The sequence below is a fragment of the Chelonoidis abingdonii genome, chromosome 11 (assembly GCF_003597395.2).
Source record: "Chelonoidis abingdonii isolate Lonesome George chromosome 11, CheloAbing_2.0, whole genome shotgun sequence".
NCBI classification, from domain to species: Eukaryota; Metazoa; Chordata; order Testudines; family Testudinidae; genus Chelonoidis; species Chelonoidis abingdonii.
Window position 1 is genome coordinate 6,878,639 of NC_133779.1, and position 20,990 is coordinate 6,899,628.

General features: G+C 51.8%; 1 protein-coding gene across 3 annotated transcripts in view; it reads right to left on the minus strand.

Moving 5' to 3' along the window:
* Positions 1-11,582, minus strand: part of LOC116835312 (galectin-4-like) — a 36,317-nt gene extending 24,735 nt beyond the window's left edge. For all 3 annotated transcript variants that reach the window (XM_032798073.1, XM_032798072.1, XM_032798071.1), the window contains exons 1-3: positions 11,488-11,582; positions 7,076-7,164; positions 2,860-3,058 (exon numbers count right to left, since the gene is read on the minus strand). In XM_032798073.1, coding sequence (XP_032653964.1) covers positions 2,860-3,058; positions 7,076-7,164; positions 11,488-11,517 — 318 coding nt within the window. In that variant the 5' untranslated portion in view covers positions 11,518-11,582. The remainder of the gene's footprint in view (positions 1-2,859; positions 3,059-7,075; positions 7,165-11,487) is intronic.
* Positions 11,583-20,990: the final 9,408 nt, after the last annotated feature.

Consider the following 20,990-nt stretch of genomic DNA (forward strand, 5'->3'; position numbering starts at 1 on the left):
TTGCTCACAGATTCCTGAAAATGTCGCCTCTGGGGCTGAAACCTCCTTGGCTGCACTCAGCCCACTGGCGAATGTCTCTTCTGCAGCTGAAGTCTCCCCTGCTACACCCAGCACAAGGGGAAATGTTTTGGAAAGTTTCAGCAAAGTCTAGTCATTGACCTTTAGTTTGGCTGAAAAAATGTCCAGCACCATAAAAGCTGAACTCTCCTGTCCACTGGTGTCTGGGCCTGTCAGAGGAAGAGCGTCCGAGTGACTGCAGTCTCTGCATGGAAGTTAACCAGGTTCTGTGCATCCCTGTTTGACATGAGCAGAAATATTCATTGCCAACACTGAGCCAGATTCTGTTGCCAGTGACACCAGGGCAATCTGAGGTAACTCTGCTGACTCAGAGCTTGACGCTGCTTTCTGCCACCTCCTTGTAAACTGGAAGTAATGCCAAGGAGGCTACAGAGATTACACTAGTGCAAAAGGAGAATGAGGCCATGGATTTAGGTTTTGTCTACACAAGGAAATTGTATCAATTGAACTAGTTGTATCAATTGTATCAATTGAACTGGTTTAGAAACTGATTTAGATTAACCTGTGCAATCCCCAGTGTCAGTTCAAGAGTGCCTTGTCATGGAATTGCTGGTCCTGATTCCACAGTTCAGCCTGAATTGCATTTTGCACTTAATCAGGGATTCAACCTCTTTATTTTATATGAAAAATACAACACGTCCTCCTCAAATGGACAGCACTCACTCACTGGGTACTGGATGGATTGTCTGAAGATTTACAAGTACATCCATTAATTAGTTTATGAGTTAAAAATAATTAAAAACTGGATCCTTTAAGAAATTTAGCACCCAGTGTCAGTCTTTTCTTTTATCAGAGGGGTCACCGTGTTAGTCTGGATCTGTAAAAGCAGCAGAGAATCCTGTGGCACCTTATAGACTAACAGACATTTTGGAGCGTGAGCTTTCGCAGGTGAATACCCACTTTGTCAGATGCAGTGGGTATTCACGTCTGACAAAGTGGGTATTCACCCACGAAAGCTCACACTCCAAAACGTCTGTTAGTCTATAAGGTGCCACAGGATTCTCTGCTGCTTTTACAGTCTTTTCTTTGTCCAGAATGATCTCGATAACCTCCTGGATAGATGAAACTTCAAACTTTCCATATAGTTAACATTACTAGGCCTCTTGTGCACAGGCTATATTTGAAAAAATTATGTTGTTACTTAACTAAGAGATTAATAATTTTTTTGTATTTCATTGTTATGGTTATATAGGCTGCAAACAGGCTCGGATCAACAACTCGGGTAAATCAGGTAGGGGCGTTATGATATCAGCAGTAATTCTATCTATCCCCACGCTTCCTCTACAGCTAATTTGCCTACAGCAATTCTCTTGGCACATGTCCCATGACATGTCACGAGTTCTCCTTTATGAAGGCTCTGGGCTGCTCTTAGCTTGGGAATCAGTGTGTGAAAGGCTCCCCATGGTGCTGCTGCCTCAGCTCCCCTGAGCACTGAAGCCAGGTCTGCACTTAACGTTTAGCTGGACATAGCTTCGGCCCTCATGGGTGTGCAAAACCCATCCCTCAAGCACTGGAGCCCCAGTGCTACCCACCCGTCCCAGCAGAAGCCGTGGTGTAGCAGGGGGAGCCCCAGCACCCAGCCCCCCACTGTAGCGCTGGGACTGGAGGAGCTCTCACTCTCCGTGGCTGTGGCATGGGGACATAGCTTCTCCACGAGTGTCCCCCCTGGCCCCGCCTGCCGCCCCTCGGCAATTTAAAAGGGCTCAGGGCCCCCACCACCAGCCACACAATGGAGCTAATGTGGCTTCCTGCCCACCCACCCACTCCGCTTCCGGAAGCGGCCGACACATCCCTGCAGCTGCTGGTGGGGGGTGTGGGTCTGTGTGCTCCCTCCACCCTGAACTGCAGCCAATGGGAGTTGCGGGGGCAGTGCCTGTGGGCAGCGGCACATGGAGACCCTTCCAGGTCCCAGCCTAGTAGCTGCTGCTACAGGGGGGTGCAGGTCGCTTCCGGGAGCTGCCCAAGGTAAGTGCTCCCGCAACCCAAACCCCAGCCCAGACCCCACACCCTCTGCACCCAAACTCCCTCCCAGAGCCCACCCCCTGCACCCCCTTCTGCACCTCAACCCTGCCCCAACCCAGACCCTGCACCCAAACTCCCTCCCAGAGCTCAACCCCCGCATCTCCTCCTGTACCCTAACCCCCTGCCCCAGCCCACACCCACACCCTAACTCCCTTCCAGAGCCTACTCCCCACACTCCCTCCTGCACCCCAACTCTGTGCCCCAGCCCAGCCCCCAACCCAAACTCCCTCCCAGAGCCTAAGGCACCACCAAAATTATACAAACCTGTCTCCCCTGCATGTACTGGCACCCCAGAAGCACAGACTGGTCTGTACTGGCCTCCTCTCAAGGCCACAGACTGGTACTCACTGACGTGTCCTGTCCCAGCAAGGGGACCAGCTTCCCCTCCATCACCCCTGTGAAGCTAGTGTCCTTTGATGGGCTGTGGTGCAGTGCCTTGCAGCTGCCAGCCACAGAGTATCCACCCCGGCTGCCGTCCTGCAAGGGCCATGTGCTCACCTGGAGGGGCGGCTCCAGGCCCCAGCACGCCAAGCGTGTGCTTGGGGCAGCAAACCGCGGGGGGCGCTCTGCCGGAGCCGCGAGGGCGGCAGGCAGGCTGCCCTCGGCGGCTTACCTGCTGAGGGTCCGCTGGTCCCGCGGCTTCGGCGGACCTTCCGCAGGCGTGCCATGGGACCAGCGGATCCTTCGCAGGCAAGCCGCCGAAGGCAGCCTGCCTGCCGTGCTTGGGGCGGCAGAATGCCTAGAGCCGCCCCTGCTCACCTGATAGCAGTGGCTCCTGACGTTGATGATCACTTCGAAGTAGTTGCCTGGCTGGAAGGGCATGTGATAGGTCCTTTCCTCCGCCCCCCAGCAGCCGTTCTGCTCAGTGTTGCATACAACCATCAGGCGGCCCTCGTTGAAACGCGGATTAAAATGGAAGGCGATGTCCCCTTTCCCACACCGCAGGTTCACCCCAAAACTGAAACAGAATGAGATGATGTGAGCTGGGCTGCCTGTGCCAGGAGGGGGAGTGACACTACACCCCACGTTCTTCACAGTGATATGAGTATGATATGATTATGACATAATCATAATGTATTTTATGCAAGATAATCACAGAATATTAGGGTTGGAAGGGACCTCAGGAGATCATCTAGTCCAACCCCCTGGTTAAAGCAGGACTAATTCCCAGACAGATTTTTACCCCAGTTCCCTCCTACAGGATTGAACTTACAGTCCTTGGTTTAGTAGGCCAATGCTCAGACCACTGAGCTATCCCTCCCCCAAGTCATGTGAAGTGTCATTGAAAAAGTTATGATTTGCTGAATATGATTCTCCTATTTGTGCATGTATCACTTTTGTATCTGAAGTGATGAATATTGACTATGTATCTGTATTTCAAATGTAGTTATACCTGGGTAGACAAGATGTTTTCAGTGGAGATAGTGGGTGGGAAAGGGTCTATTCAGGGCAAGGAGACATTAGGGAAAAACAACAGGCCTTAGGGGAAGCTTTTCTGCCACTTGCAGAGCCTTCCTGAGAACTACAGACAGCCTCAGTGTAATGGCTGCTATGACTCTACAAGGACATGTGATGAGACCACATGTCTCTAGACTCCATCTTGGAATGTCAATGTTTTTCCATAGACTGGTCTGGGCACCGAGCTTTGGGAACAAAGGATTCCCTCCATATGCAAAAGCCATATAAGGCAGGGAGTGACATCATCAGGTGTTCTTCACTCCCCACACAAGAAGACTCCTGGAAACACTTGAGGAACAAAGGGTGAACTGGAGGAAGTGCTGGACCCAGGCTAATGGGATTTTTAGCCTGTGAATGAAACACCTGAGGATTTCAAGCTGTAAAGCAAGTGCAGCTTGCCCCTTAAGAATCTGCAGCCTGCTTGTATCATCTCTTAGGGTGAAAATCTGCTAATTCATATCCAATCTATTTAGTATATTGTTTAGTTTGCTTTTTTTTTAATTTATTTATTTGCTAGGTAATCTGCTTTGATCTGTTTGCTATCACTTAAAATCTATCTTTTGTAGCTAATACCTTTATTTTTCCTTTATCTAAACCAGTATGTGTAAATCATAACTCAGGAGCAAAAGGCTTTTGCATATTTCTCTCCACAGTGAGGAAGGGGGTGAATTGTATGAGTTCCCTGTGCAGCACAAGATGATATAATTTGGGGTTTATACTCTGGGGGTGTGGGGGGTGCCTAAGGAGCTGGAAGTAGCTTTCCCATGCAGGGGTTGGTCAGAGAGCCTGCATGTAACTGCAGCTGGGTGTGTCCCTACCTGTGTTTATGATGGTGAAAGTGCAGGCTGGAAGGCTTTGTAGTGCCATGTAAAAGGGAGCCCAGGCTGGTGGTTTGGGGACTCAGTGGTACCCCAGTTCCAGGTGGCACCCTGGGGGCAACCCATCACAGGGTGAATGGGGGCTAACTGCGCCAGAAGGGGAGAATAGGCACTGACTGTGCTAGGGTGGCAGGGAGGGAGCATGGGGGCTTCCTATGCCAGGGGCCAGGGAAGGGGCTTCCAGAGCCAGGTGTCGGGATATGAAGGCTGCTCTTGACATACCAGATGTCCACACCAGAAAGGGGAAATGAGGGGCTGCCTGCACAAATGGTAAGGGACAGGGGGGCTGCCCACCATTGTGGGGGATGGGACTATGGTGGGACAGAGGGAGCATGGGGCTATGGGGATGGGGTAGAGAAGGGGCCATAAGGAGCAGGTAGGCTTGGGATAGGGCTATGAGGGTAGGGCAGAGGGACAATGGGGGCAATGGAAGGGGACTTTCTTCAGGGAAATGTGCAGAAGAAAGAGTCACAGGGGGGAGCAACTGAGGGTGCGGATGGCACCACATTGTGGAGGGGGCAGGGTGGATGGGGCAGTAGGAGAGGCACTGCCTCAGGTGAGGCGAGGGAGGAAGGATGGGAGTCATGGGGCAGCTCTGCCCAGGGGGGAGGGGGAATAAGGCCTGTGGGGGAAAGGGGCATGGAGCCCATGGGGACAGCCCTGCCTCAATGGGGGGAGGGGCTGGGGCCAAGGGTTTGGAGTGAGGGAGGAGGCTCGGGGCAGAGAGTTGTGATGTAGGAATGGGGACAGCCCTGCCTCAATGGGGGGTGGGGCTGGGGCCAAGTGTTTGGAGTGAGGGAGGAGGCTCGGGGCAGAGAGTTGTGATGTAGGAATGGGTGCAGGCTCCAGGAGGTAGTTTGGGGATGAGAGGGGGCTCAGATTTGGCATAGGGGATTGGGTTGCAGGAGGGGGATCAGGGTCTGGGNGGGGGGCAAAGGAGGGCTTGTGTGTGTGTGTGTGTGTGTGCGCGCGCGCATAGTAATTGTTCCAATGGTTAATTCCCATCACTATTAAAACTATTAAAAATTACTTCCTTATTTCTAGCCTGGATTTGTCTCACTTCACCTTGCAGCCACTGCACCTTGTTCTGCCTTTGTGAAATTAATGAGACTTTTGCCATCTATGCACCGTGATCAAGTCACCTGTTTATTTAGTTTCTCTCAGAGAAAGCAAACTGAGCTCCTTTAGTCCTGCCCTGTGCGGCAGCTTGTCCTTGGATTGTTCTTGTCACTCTTTTCTGAACCTTCCAATTCTGTCAACATTTGGCACTGGTGAGAGGGATACCAGAAACAGTGCCTTGTTCTGGTTGCCACATGGTAAAGAGAAAGGTGTAAATTGGAGAAAATGCAGAAAAGAGGCACAAAAATGATTTAATGGCTGGAGAAAATGCCTAGCAAGAAAAGACTTAAGGAGCTCGATCTGTCTGATCACAAAAGATGACTTGGTGACAGTGCACAGCTGTAACCCACACCCCTCCTGGGTGTGGTGGTCTGTCATATCTAGTGGCACCAAGACCACTTAGTGAGCGAGCGATTAATGAGTTTACTCTGCAGCCTTAGCTAACAGCCAGTGGGCTTTTGGCTCATGCAATGGAGGCTCATGCATTAAACTACAGAGGGCCCCAGTTCACTCCTGCACGGCAACAACCAGGGTCTGTTGGCGTTGCACAAGCACCTTCACAACAAGAAAATACTGGCTACTAGAGGGCTCTTTGACCTAGTGGAGAAAGGCCGAACAAGAACCAGTGGATGGAAGCTGAAGCCAGACTAATGTAAAATTAGAAATTACAGTCAAATGGCTGAATAACCGTCGGCACAAACTTCCGGGAAGTGATGGATTCTCATCTCTTGATGTCTTCAGACCATGACTGGCTGCCTTTCAGGAAGGTGCTTTAGCAAATGCAAATGATTGGGCTCAATGCAGGGGTAACTGGGTGAAATGCGATGGCCTGTACTACACATGAGCTCAGACTAGATGTAATGGTCCCGTCTGGCCTTAAAGTCCTGAAACTGAGTCATCCAGTTTGAAGTGTGGACACCAAGCTGGTCTTGATCCCCAGTGAGGGTCTCATCACTGCCATATAGAGATGACAGCACCTCCTTATTTCCTCTTCCCCTGTTCATACCTCCAAGGAACACCTTCACCCTCTCAGCCGCAGCCTTGCTCTGGAAGCTGCATTTCACAGTGACCCATAGTCCTTTGCAGAGAGCTGGGGCAGTGGGAGCAGAAACCATGGTGGAAGAGTGAGAGCTGAGGAGTTTGTTGAGAGGCAGGTGATTCAGGGGAGGAGGTTTAGCATGGGGAATAGAGTCATGCCATGTGCAGCTAAGCAGGAGGGAAAGGAGCCAGGAAGAGAGAGGAGATCGGGGAGAGAGAAGGGCCAGTGGAGGGGATGAGCCATGACAGCAGCCAGGAGGAGCCTGGTGGAGAAGCCGTGCTCGTGGAGGATGACAGTAAGGACAGCTCAGAGTTAGTGGGGCGGTGAAGGAGGTGAGGGGGATTTGGTGAGTGAGGAGGGAGGGGTGGTGGAGAGCTGTTTTGTGCTGATAGCACAGGGGCATGGTTGAGCTGCGCCCAGATGGAGTGTTGGTGGGGGAAGTGGGTGAGACACGGACCAGGATGGGGAAAATAGCACTAACCTTTTCACGAAGGTTTGGACTATTCCTTGGATTAACACCATCTTCCCTTCACTCAGGCCTCCAAAGATGGGTCCAGAAAAGGGGACACTCTGGAAGAGACCACCCACAGTTTTAAGGGCAGTAGAGGAATCGTACACTAGTCCCATGCCTCCAGCTGCACAAGCCCTGCACTGGCCAGTGGGGGGGTAGTAATTTTCACAGAGCCCTACGGCAGGCATTCTGCTGTGTCTCTCAGTATCAGGCCATTGTGGCTGGGGAGTCTCTCTGTTGGGGCCTTGACTGAGTGACGAGATCATAGAATATCAGGGTTGGAAGGGACCTCAGGAGGTCATCTAGTCCAACCCCCTGCTCAAAGCAGGACCAACACCAACTAAATCATCCCAGCCAGGGCTTTGTCAAGCTAGGCCTTCAAAATCTGTAAGGATGGAGATTCCACCACCTCCCTGGGTAACCCATTCTAGTGCTTCACCACCCTCCTAGTGAAATAGTGTTTCCTAATATCCAACCTTGACCTCCCACACTGCAATTTGAGACCATTACTCCTTGTTCTGTCATCTGCCACCTCTGAGAACAGCCGAGCTCCATCCTTTTTGGAACCCCACTTCAGGTAGTGAAGGCTGACATCAATTCCCTCGCTTTCGGTTCTGTAGATAATACCCAGTTCCTCAGCTGCTCCTGTCAGTCATGTGCCGGAGACCCTAATCATTTTTGTTGCCCTCCGCTGGCTCTCTCCAATTTGTCCACATCCCTTCTGTAGTGAGGGGGACCAAAACTGGAACACCATACTCAGATGTGGCCTCATCAGTGCCAAATAGAGGGAATACTCACTTCCCTCAATCAGCTAGCAAAATGGGGGCTTTTCCCCCCTTCTAAACAGCCATATGCCGTCGGCCTTCTTGGCAACCAGCGCACACCTACACTGTGACTCATATCCAGCTTCTCATCCACTGTAAGTCCCCAGGTCCTTTTTCTGGCACGAACTGCTGCTTAACAGTCTTGGGTCCCCAGCCTATAGTCAGTTGCATGGGACTTCACTGCACTTGTCCTTGGTGGGAATTTACTCAGGTAAGCATTTCTTTTGGCCCAATCTCTTCAATGTTAGGTCAGTCTGGACCTATCCTAGGCCCTCCCAGTGAATCTACCTCTCCCCAGCTAGTCTATCTGCGAACACTTGCTTGAGGGTCAATTTCCATCCCATAATCCAGAATCATCTATAAAGGGTATTGACAAACCAAAACCGGCGCCCAGGACGCAGAACGGGCATTCAGTAATGCTTACGTTTTCGGATTTTGGCTTTTTCCAATATCGTAAGGTTTATCCTGCGCGAACACATTGACTTTAAGCCGGCTGACTGGAGTCCCAATGCCTTCCTCTCAATACCCTTCGTTCTCCTTTGACCCCACTGACCTTCACGCGTCCAGAGGCCAGCCACTTTTCACAGCCTCCCATCCTGGTGCAACACACTGGCCGGCCTCCCACCAATCCCCTCACACAAAACCACCGCGGGCAGGCCATCACCCAGTCACCCACACGCACCCACACACCCTCCGCTGCCTCGGCACACCCCCCCACTCGCAACACACGGCCAGCATTCTGATAACACCACACACACAGCCCCTTGGGGTGACGCAGTCCAACAGGCGCTTATTTTTTCTTTGTGGGAGAGCACAACAACATATAAAGCCAGCAACACACATCCCAGGCCCATATATCTTATATAACCACGACACCACTACTCATAATGCGCAAATTTTGAACCACAGATTAACATAACTATGTATATATCAAGCCACGACAGAGTAACCTACAAGACAGCACTCCATGAGCTGTGGCACACTGAAATGGAAAGTAATTTAAACGAAAAAATACTTTTGGGTTCTTGACTTCCCTATGTTTCTGAAGCCTTTAGGCTCAAGTTCTTCGTACTGCGTACATCTCAGCGATCCGAAGAATCCATATCTCCAATGGGTGTAAGAATCCCAATATGATCGTGGATACTAAGTAACGTGATCCCTTCTCCCTTCCGACCAGGAATTCCATGTATTAAAAATCACGTATTGATAACTCATACAGGCCGCACGCTGCAATTACAAAATCTCTGATTGTCCAGCTGTTCTTAAAAACAATGAATCCGGGGCAGACCTAAAAGACTAACATTACTTGGGAGACTCTGTGTAAAACCACTTCTCAGTCATGCAGATTCCAGCATCACTGGGCAGCCTTGCATTAGCCCCAAGCCTGCTCCCTCATTGCTGCAGGGGCTCAGTCTCGGCGCCCCAGGGAAATAGGCATGGGGAAGAGGGGTGCCAGCCCCAGCGGCACAGTAGACGTAGTTACAGTCAGTGACCCCTTTTTCATGGCACTCTCGCGCTCAAAGTTAACAGCAGCTCAGGTGCCTATCGGTGGGGAGACGGGAGGGGGGCGCCAGTTCCTCAGGCCCAACGTCTCACTCGGAAGGGTGAGGTGACCATACCCAGTTACCTCACATCACGCGGCTATAATGAGGCTCTTCAGCATAAAGAACGCCAGTGACGCTCATGATCAATGGTTAAGACAGGAGCTGCTAAAAGTCCGATAAGGTGCTTCAACACAATGTTTTAGAGCCGGCCGGGGGTCGGTCCCCAGCCATACAGCCCAGGCACAAACAGACAGCACCTTCGCACGGGCAACAGCACATGTGCAGAGATGCCCGCTGGCCGAGTCCTATGGTCAGAGCTCAGGAGCGAGCTGGACACAGGCCACCAAGGATTCCTCACTCTTTTGACCGTGATATTCCATATCACAAACTGACAATCAAAATGCTCAGACTAATCCACAGCAGCAGACAGAACCCTGGAAGGAGGGATCCTGTCTCGAGGTGCAGCCCAGCCCCAGCAGCACCACAGGGCATCGGTGAAGAAATGTCACTGGACCATGCTGTGCGTGCCAGGGCTGACAGAGGCTCTGAAAGGTTCATTTATTCACATCCAGAACACTGTTACAAATCTCACAGGCAATCCTTCGCTACAAAGGTAACAATAATCTTCAATATATAATCCGTCATGTCTGTAATTCTCTACTAAATATCTTTCACACATCACTAACGATGGTCAAAGAAATCAGTTCCAGAAGAGCGGGCCAGCAAATAGAAACCGCTACACAAAGCCCTGCCTTTGGCTACCGCACCAGACCCAGCTGGCCCAGGGTCAGCAGCCCCATGCAAAAAGGAAGAGGTAGAACTGGTGAATGTGGATGTGGACCCATGTCCCCTGAGACCTCATCCTCTCCCATACAACGCTCCCTGCTGCAGTGAACAGAAGGAGACACCCGACCCCACTGCCTCTTCTAGGTTCCAAACTGTTCTCTAAGGGAACCATTTCCCACAGATTCCTGATCTCCTCTCCTTGCTGGGTCACAGTCAGATCTCTATCCTACAGACAACTAGCGGCTGATGGACAGTCACTGGTGGGGGGGCGGGGGCGGCAAGGAGCTGCAAGAAGGACAGCATGGCTTCTAGATCCACCCAGCACTACAGCGCTGCTGCCACAGACAGAAGCGCAGTCGATTCAAGAAGGTCAAAGCTAAGATTTTCTCAATCACCGAATCAGAAGTGGAGCCTAGAACAGTGCAAACCAAGACGACGCGCCATCTGCCATGAGGGCTTTCTACTCCAAACCAAATTCAGAGGCATCCCAAGGCAAGAACCTCAATCACCAAAAATTACAGAGAATCTCCGAAACAAGGGATTTGGAAAAACTGGGGAGAGGGAAGCAAGAGGAGCATCACTAAAGGTAGCACCTCACCAGATTAGAATGGAAAGAAAGCATCCGCCAGGGAAAGAACCCCTAACACACGCAAGCCCACCGGAGCAGATGCTTGTCTGCCTCAGAGGACATGTCGCTGTGCTTCACAAAACAAACAATAGGTCACTCTGGACCCTATTCCTGCCCTCCAGTGTATCTACCTCTCCCCCCAGCTTAGTATCATCTGCGAACTTGCTGAGGGTGCAATCCATCCCATCATCCAGATCATTAATAAAGGTATTGAACAAAACCGGCCCCAGGACCGACCCCTGGGGCACTCCACTCGATACCAGCTGCCAACTAGACATTGAGTCATTGATCACTACCCCCTGAGCCCGACAATATAGCTAGCTTTCTATCCACCTGATAGAAATATGTCCCAATGTTATCTGGACCATCCTGATATTATGTCCAGATAATATGTCCAGAAATATGTCCAGATATTATCTGGACCATCCCGATATTAGGGCCTTTGTCTTATATAGGGCCCTATTTCCCACCCCCGACCCTATTCCCCCTCCCACATCCATCCCGATTTTTCACACTTGCTATCTGGTCACCCTAGCCCTGACAGATGTCTCCTGCAGAGAAGGCAGTGTGCATCTCCAGTTTCCGCTTAGCCTCACTCACCGGATTCAGAATAGGCTGCTGGAAAGCCATGCTGACCTTGCCCAAAGCCACTGCTTGTGGTAGCCCTAGCCGTCTCCCTATAACTCTTTAAGTTTCGTTTCCGAGCTGCAGGCACAGAATGTGGGCGGGTTGTCTCTTTCCTGCCACGAGCCTGCTTTGATTAACCCATTAAGGTATGGTTCCCTGTGGCAGGGACACTGGCATTGCCGTTCCAGAGCTGCAGTTGGTGCCGATAATGTGAGGAGCTGGCCAGGAAGGGGAAGTAACGTGCACCTGCCATGGGGTGAGGGTGCAGGAGCATTGGTGAGAGTGCAGAGCACTCCCTGCTTCGTGTCTCTGCCACCAGTTCCCCTTTCAAGTGCAGCTGTTGTTAGTTTCCCCCAGGCTCTCAGCCATTTACTCGGCTGCTTTTGAGCTGGGTAAGAGACTTTCCGCTTTTAAAGACACCAGTGTCTTTTGTGTCTGTGGAATCCAGACCTAGTCAGCTAACCCTGACCCACGGACACCGCTGTGAGCTCTCTGGACGGCGTGACTCCAGTGTGCAGAAACATGACTGTGGTATCTTGACACAACCCTGGCAGTAGCCTGGGGACCTTAGGGCCTGCTCACCCGGACAGGGCTTGTTTGGGGAACGAGATTGGAAGGAGGGAAAGGATTAATGCCTTTGGCCTGGCCTGCCTCTTCCTTTAGCCTGATGCTGGGGTTCAGCCTGGCTCTGGATGTGCACAGATTCTCACCCATGGCTATAATCCCCAGGCTGGGTTTCAGGACTTTCTGAGACCGTCTCTGCAGCAGAGAAGTCTTGTGCGCTGACCCCATGGTCCCCTAGCTAGCAACGAACACATGATATGTTGGGAGGTGTGCCCTTAGAAGCAAGTGGCTAATGCAGGATGCAACGGAGTCACCCACTAAAAGTCAAGTGCTTTCTAGGCAGGGTGGCCACTGACCCCAGCACAGGGGAAACTGGGAAGATACCTGTGGAGTTGCCAATCTCTGTGTAGCCATCCCTGCTGCAGCCGCTGGCCCCAGGATCTTACCCGCTGAGTCCATGCCACACTCTGCCCCAGCTTTCCAGCCTAGCCCACCCAGAGGCAGTGTCACTCCTCCCACCCGAGTGCCCCACGCTGGCCCCTGCCAGCCCTGTGCAACGTATGGTTCCCCTGGTGACCTTGAACATTACGGAATGGGTTCTTCCAGAATATCCTTGAGCTCAGCAATGCAACTAAGCATGCCCTAGGGCACTGAGATTGTCCGACTCTGCCCTGCCAATGGTACCTTCTGGCTGCAATGTGCATACAGCTGCAGGGGCCACTGAATACAGGAATGTTCTACTTCAGCCAGGACATGGGTTTGGGCAGGAGGTCTCAGGAGGACAGGTTTATGAAACCTGGGACTGTTGGGGAGGTCTGCAGTGGGTGCAAATGATCACACTGCCCCTCTGAGCAGCTTGCTTGGGGCCAGGCTGCCCCCAGGTCATTTGCTGCTGCCTATTCTCCACTAGTGCATTGCCAGGGGGCTCATGGCTCATCGCCATCTGAGCACCTCTCAGCACAACAGCACCGCCAGCCCCAGCATCTGATCTTCGGCAGTCAGGCCCAAGGACCATCAGATGGGCTTAAAATCAGGAGATGCGATCTATAATTCATTAGGGTTCTGATTTCTGAGCCTTGGGCATCATGGTTTCAAGTTACATCGGCAAACAGGAGAGCTAAAACTTTTATTCTTTGGAATGAAAGCTGAGATTCTCAGGTGTTAATGGGACTCCAGGAGCTGGGGCTTCTGGAAAAACTAAACATTGTCCTCCCAAATATCTCCACCTTCCCTAGGAGTTCTCCTCACCAGACTCCCACTCCCACCAAGTTCCCCTCTAACAGTCGCCCCCCTCCCCCCGGCTCTCCTCTCACGTCCCTCCTCCCTGCAAGTTTCCCTGTCTTGTCTCTTCTCCCCCTTCTCTATGGATTTTCATCCTCCTTTCTCCCCTTTCCTCCTACTTCTTCCCCAAACCCACACAGGTTCCCTCTGCAGGATTTTTCCGCCAGCCCGTAGCCGAGGACAGTACAGCACTGCACCTCACCTTTGTGACCCCTCCAGCTCAGCCATGCAGCACCCTGGACAGCTGTCAATCTGTGATTCATGTTTCTCAGGGAGCTATCATCTGACCATCAGCTGCAGACATGGGCCAGGTATTATATGTTCTGCTTGAGATCGTCTCCCAGAAGCCTGGGGCAGGGTCCCAAACTTGTTGCTCAGATTGGTTATTGTGAATAAATCCATCGCAAGCAATGCCCTAACCTCTCTTGTGTTACCAAGACCCAGCTGGATACGTGAGCTGGCCCTGCTCTGGGTGGCAGGCTGCTGGTATAGCAAGCGCCCTAGCAGGGTAGGGACTGTGCTTTGACCTCAGGTGGAGGGAATAGTGGAGTCAGGTCAGTGTGTCCCCCTCCCTTGTGAGACCTGGAATAAAATGACTCTGGGGATCTACTGATGTGCAGGGTGCTCCCCCACCCCCACTCCGCTGACTGAGCCACTGGAGTTGCCAAGATGAGTTGTGTGGGGAAAGTGGGGCCATCTGGCCCTGATATCAGCAGTACTATTCCAGGGCAGTGGTTCCCAAACTGGGGTTCATGAACCCTTGAGGGTTCATGAAATGTACCAACGGGTTCTCAGAAAAAAATTCTGTAATAGCAGACAGAGTCATCCCTAGGGACCCCAGGGGCCGGGACTGGCAGCCTGAGCCCTGTGGGGTGCAGGGGCTGGGAGCTCCAACCCCATGACCAGAACTTCCTGACAGAAAAAGTTAGTAGGGGGGTTAGCTGAGTGTTTTGAGCATTAGCCTGCTAAGCCCAGGGTTGTGAGTTCAATCCTGGAGCAGGGGAGGCATTTAGGGACATGGAGCAAAATCCTCTTGGATGATTTAACTGGGGATTAGTCCTGCTTTTTAAGCAGGGGGTCGGACTAGATAATCTCCTGAGGTCCCTTCCCACCCTGATATTCTAGGAAGTTTAAACATTGTTGTAGTCATGCATTGTTTGCCTGGACAACTCAAATCCTTGTGGGAGGAAATCTTTATTTGAGTTGGCTTCTAGAATATCTTCCTGCTGTTTCATGTCTGGCACTCCTTGATGAAACGGTAGGAGGCTTAATCAAAGTGATATGAGCTTCAAAGCTTGGAAGAGTGTTGGCATTTTTTATAATGCAATAAAATTGATAATGTAATAATAGTGTGTAATCATGTCATAAATAAATAAATTAGTTCCAAGATCATCGCTTCTGTCATTTACACTCAGGTAAGCAGGAGCAGCACCAGGGTTTTTGGCACCCTAGGCGGGGGTCCTTCCGTGCTCCCGGTTGGCGGCGGCAATTCTGCGGCAGGCGGGTCCTTCCGCACTCCTGGTCTTCAGGGCACTTCAGCGGCGGGTCCCAGAGCGAGTGAAGGACCCGCCGCAGAATTGCCGCTGAAGACCCAGAGCGCGGAAGGACCCCCTGCCGCCGAATTGCCGCCGAGAGCAGCAAAATGCCACCCCCGAAATCCTAAATGGAAGCGCCGGCCCTGCAGGTAAGGGAGAAAATCCCTGGAAATATTCATTTTTAGGAGGGGCTTTGCAAGATTTGATATTTTCGTGAAAGGGGTTCATGAGTTGTTGAAGTTTGGGAACTGTTGTTCCAGGTGGTTTCTGGCTGGGTTCATGCCCAGTGCTGGGTACAGAAGGCTTAGCAACCGTGCATCTCTTCACTGCAAGCCTGTTTCAGTGGTCACCCCTGGGAGCCCTGTAGTGGACAAAGTATCCAAATCTTACTCTATGCTTCGGATACCTCTTCCCCAGACAGTTCCCCCCTCCCATCCCTCCATCACCTTGTTACCTCTAGCACATAGCATGGCCGAGCAGGAGGCCAGGACATGAGAGGAAAGTGTCCTAGGGAACTCCCCAGTATTGGATTAGAGAGAGATGGGGAGGGGGCGGAAAGAAGAGGTAACAAAGACATGTCTTTAATTAGAACTAAACAAGAGCAAAGGATGCAGGAATTCCAGCTAAGTAACAGGAATTCCCAGGTGCTGGCACACCCAAGCAGGGATCAGTGGTAGGAGGGAGGTATGGGGTGAGGTGTGCTACAATCCCATGACCTCCTGTAGCTTGGGTAACCTTTGTCCTCAGGCCCCATCACAAGACTTTGGAGGAGACATGTCTCCTTCACGTGTCCCTTCTGCACTGTGAACCTGTTGGCAAGGGATCAAGAGCTACACACAGCAGATGTGCATCTCCGGGAGCGTGACATACCTCTCCTAAGCCGCCCACACCCATCTTCTACTGAACAACAACATACTCAGGCCCAGTGCCAGTGAGCGCTAGGTGGCTCGTGGGTGGCAGTGTTTGAATGGGCAGCTTATCATGAATCTGATTCACAGCAGTGTTGATCCCTGGGCCGTGTCTGGGGTACAGTTTAATACAGCTAAAAGCAAATGTATAGAACTAGGAGCAAAGAATGCAGGCCACATGTACAGAATAGGGGACTCTATCCTGGGAAGCAGCAATTCTGAAAAAAGATTTGGGGGTCGTGGTGGAGAACGTGAGCTCCCAGTGCAATGCTGTGGCCAAAAGGGCTAATGCGATTCTTGGCTTAATAAACAGGGGACTCTCTAATAGGAGCAGAGAGGCGATTTTACCTCTGTATTTGGCACTGGTGCGACCGTTGCTGGGATCCTGTGTCTAGTTCTGGTGCCCACAATTCACAAGGGATGTTGATAAACAGGAGAGGGTTCAGAGAAGAGGAACAAAAATGATTAAATGATTAGAAAATCTGTCTTATGGTGATAGACTCAAGGTGCTCAACCTATTTAGTTTACCAAAGAGATGGGTAAGGGGTGACTTGATCACAGTCTGTAAGTACCTACCAGGGGAACAAATATTTAATAATAGGCTCTTCAGTCTAGCAGAGAAAGGTATAAAATTATCCAGTGGCTGGAAGCTGAAGGAAGACAACTTCAGACTGGAAATAAGGTGTGAACATTTAATAGTGAGAATAATTAACCATTGCAACAAATCCCAGGGTTATGATGGATTCTCCATCATAGGCAATTTCAACCAAGCTTGGATGTTTCTTCTAAAAAATCTGCCCTAGGAATTAATTTGGACAGCTCTCTGGCCTGTGCTATATAGGGCAGACTAGAAGAACACAATGATCCCTTCTGGCCTTGCAGTTTATGAATCTTCTCGGTTGGGAATGCTCTCAGGCTGAGCCCAGCAGTTTTTGGCTGGAAATCCAGCTTGCATTTCTGACTGTGATGAGCTCTCCGTCTGCTCTGTGGCTGCACTAGCAGGGCCTGTGGCAGCCTGCTCACCCCGTGGGCACCGGCTGAGAGCAGGAAGGGCAAGCACCATTACCCTTCCACTCCAGATTCACTCACTCTCCCTCAGGAAGCATCTGGATGTGCACTGAGTTAGCTTCACTCAGCCACCTGAAGAACAGCCCCTCCAGGCTGCAGAAAGTTGGGGGGAGAGCTTGGATCCACTACTGGTGGGAATTGCTAGTGCACCCCTCTGCCCCCTATTCCCTCACCAAGCATCAGTTTCATTCCACCTTAAACCAGGAGTGATTAGGTGCTTGCTTCAGAAACCATCTTAAAGGTAACCTCCCCCCCCGCTGAAAAAAACGGAGGTATGTGTAACCCTTCTGCCCATCAGAGTTGGCAGCAACAAGGGCCGGGTTCAGTATCTAGGGGTTCCGTGTCAATAACACAATGCAAAACCGGCTTAAGCCCCCACCCAGTGACCTGGGACAATTACCTACCACCCCCCAAGCACCTCTAAGGGGCAAAACTTCCCCTCTCGCAAGCACAGAGTCTGAGTGTAGCAAAAGCCTTTTAATAAAGGAAGAAAACATTGTGGCCTTATGATGGGGAAACACCACAAACAGGATTCATAACACAAACCATGAGCAAAAGACCCACCCCAAGGTAAGTTTGGCAATGTCCTTTTCCCCTCAGAGTCTTAAGTCCAGCAACCCAACAGTCACCCCCACCCACAGCTTCTGTCCTTGGTCAGTGCAGCCCCCGGAGTTCAGAAGTTCATCTGCAGAGTTTACCTCCCAGCCTGGGTGGAAGTGGGGGGGAGGTATGGGAGGGACAGCTTACTTGCTTCACTGCTCAGGTCAGCAGCCGATTGCCAAGCCTCTCCATAGGGTTCTGCTGCAGTCTTCACTGCCAGCCGCTCTTCTCCACCAGCCATCCTGCTGGCCACTCCCCAATATGTCTTCAGCCCGCTCCTCCACACGCACACACAAACACTTAACACCGCTCTCAGTAATTTCAGCTGTTAGGAGGGGGGCCACAGTGCTGGCACACTCAGAACCACTTGCCCAAAGTAGGTCTAGCGCTTAGACCTAGGAATCAGTGATCTCAGCTCTGCAGCACATAACAAGACTCCTAATGGAGTCAAAATTAGCTCTGTTATTACACGGTGGAGAAAGAAGGGGTCACCATAGTGTTTAGGGCCCTCAGAAGTGGCCCACACTACCAGGTCCACATACCCATCCCCAGCCTCTCTCTCGCTGATGACGATGACAATATTGTTGCAGTTCTCATCTAAGGCTACGCATACGACTCCGCAGTCTGAATCCTGATACACAGAGTCGGCCCCACTGAAGGCATGGGAGATCTGAATCTAGGATGTTTGACGATGCAGTTCTGTGGTGCCTTTCACATGCAGCCTGGAAATAATTTTGTTGATCTCACTCAAACTTGTCACATACTGATCTTGTCAGAGGCCGCCATTGAGTCCTGTTCTGAGCCATTTGCTCAAGTTCTTTGGGACTGATGCCAGCCCACTGGAGATTGCTTTTCAGATTATCTTTGAAGCACTTATATCGTCACCAGCTACAGATTTGTGTCAAACATTCTTCTAGTTCAGGAGAGGCTGGAGGGCAGGGGTGCCATGGGAAAGGCCACATCTCCTCCTGTATGTTTACTCAGTTTGGGGGTCAGTTTTGCTAATGTTACTTGAACAGGCCATCAAAGTGAGCACTGTCAGGCTGTGGGTAACATCTTCAAAATCTCCTAAATGATTTAGGAGCCTATGGCCCATTTCCAAAAGTGACTTAGCCTAAAGGCTTGTCTAGGTGGGAAAATGTATCGACAGAACCATGCCAGCATGATTAGAGCAGGGAAGTTGACTGGCCCAGGTATTTCAGAATAAGCTCTTCTGGAGTAGCTCCCATGTGGACACTAGTCAGCAGGAGTGGCCAACCTGAGCCTGAGAAAGGAACCAGAATTACCAATGTGCTTTGCCAAAGAGCCACAGTAATGTGTCAGCAGCCCCCCATCAGTTCCCACCACCCGTTCCCAGCGTCTCCCACCCACCAGCAGCCCCACCAGTCAGAACATCCCCACACTTCCCGATCAGCTGTTTCGTGGCATGCAGGAGGCTCGGGGAGGGAGGGGGAGGAGTGAGGGCACAGCAGGCTCAGGGAAGGGATCAGGAAAAGTGGAGTGGGGACAGGGCCTGTGGAAGAGCCAGGGGTTGAACAGTGAGCACTCCCCAGCACACTGGAAAGTTGGCGCCTGTAGCTCTAGCCCCAGAATCAGTGCCTATACGAGGAGCCACATATTAACTTCTGAACAGCCACATGTGGCTCCAGACCCACAGGTTGGCCACCCTGCTAGTCGGAAATAAAAGTGTTTTTATTCTGGAATAACTAGTGCACTTCCAAAGAGGCAAGGAGGGAGACTGGGGGACCCTAGCAGCATGGGTAGAGAGGGGAAGAGGAGTTACACTGAGTCCCTCTGCAGAAGCCTAGGAGAGTGGGGTCCTGGTCCATGATTCGGACTCCTAGGTGCTAACAAAATACACCTGATAAATAATGATAACAAGAGGAGAATGGGGACACCGGTATGGGGGAATGGGCAGCACACAGAACCCCTGGCAGGAGTTTGGACATGTGAGCCCCTGGAATGGAACCAAAAAGAGGAATGGGGGCCATGGAGAGTAAGGGGGGGAATGAGGGGACACAGGGAGCCCCTGTCCCCAGAGAGGGAGAAGGAGGGGCCAATGGAGGGGGTGAGAATGGGGGATGATGGTATAGGAGGATATGGGGGACACATAGAGCCTGTGGTGGGGAAGGGAAGAAGGGGGGACCCTAGGATGGGGGATGAGGAATGGGGACACACAGAGCCCCTGGCATGGTGGGGAGGTGGAGACCCTGGAATGGGGATGAGGGATGGGGACACACAGAGCTCCTGCCATAAGAGTGGGGCCTGGGGGGCTCAGGGAGTCCCTAGAATGAGAGGTGCTGGAACTAGGAGTGTAGGGGGTGCAGTACCCCCTGGCTTGAAGTGGTTTCCCTTATATTCCAGGGTTACAGTTTGGTTCAATGGCTCTCAGAACCAAGGCCACCGGGAGGGGGGGGGCAAGAGGGGCAATTTGCCCCAGGCCCTGGGCCCCGCAGGGGCCCCCACGAGAGTTTTTCGGGGCCCCTGGAGCAGGGTCCTTCACTCACTTCGGGGGCCCCAGAAAACTCTTGCAAGGCCCAGGTCCCCAGAGCTGCTTCTACTCTGGGTCATCGTTGGCAATTTGGCAGTGGGGGGTCCTTCTGCTCCGGGACCCGCCGCCGAATGCCCCAAAGATCCATGGCGGGGGGTTCTTCCTGCACTTCGGCGGCGGGTCCTGGGGTGGATCTCTGGTGGCAATTCAGCAGCAGGGGGGTCCTTCCGCCCCAGGACCCACCGCCAAAGTGCCAGGTCTTTGGCGGCAATTTGGCAGCGCGTGCCCTCTGCCGCAAAAGACCCCAGGCCCCCTGAATCCTCTGGGTGGCCCTGCTCAGAACCCCCACTATAAAAAATAGTTCCAGCCCCACTGCCTAGAAGAAAGACAAACGGGAGGTTGACACATATGGAGCTTGTGGCGAGGAAAGGGTGGAATGCAACAAGCCCTGGTGAGTGCAGTCCATTTGGCCTACAGATGTACCAATGTGTGCAGCCTTCTAGTACTGACATAACTGTTCCACTATAATTATATAGGTCTGCCACTAAATTTAGTGTAGATAGGCCCTAAGTCTCACTGGAAGTCAATGGGATTTACGCTCCTCAGTCACATAAGCAGTTTTGAAATCGTTATCCAGTATCATGTGGGCCCCCCTCCCTTCTCTCTTCATTCGAGGGACTCCCTGTTACAGATGCCACAGGGCAGGTCCTCCTCAATCTTTACATGCCTGTCCCTGTGCACATGACACACCGCAGCACAGGGAGGCTGGCTCCCCACTTTGAAACACGCAAGGGGAGGGTTTTTAGCATCATCCTCACATAGTATAAATTGATGCTTTCAGAACAGCGGAGGTAATTCATGTCCCTGTCTTTGGATGCTGCCGTTGCCCTCCTCTCCTGTACAGTTAGGCAGAATTTAATGCTAAAATGCACTTGTCTCTACAGCCTCGGTCCTGCACCCACTGAAGCCAGTGACAAAATTCCCATTGACTTCTAAGGGGCGGGACTGGGTTTGCCAACTTGGTAATTA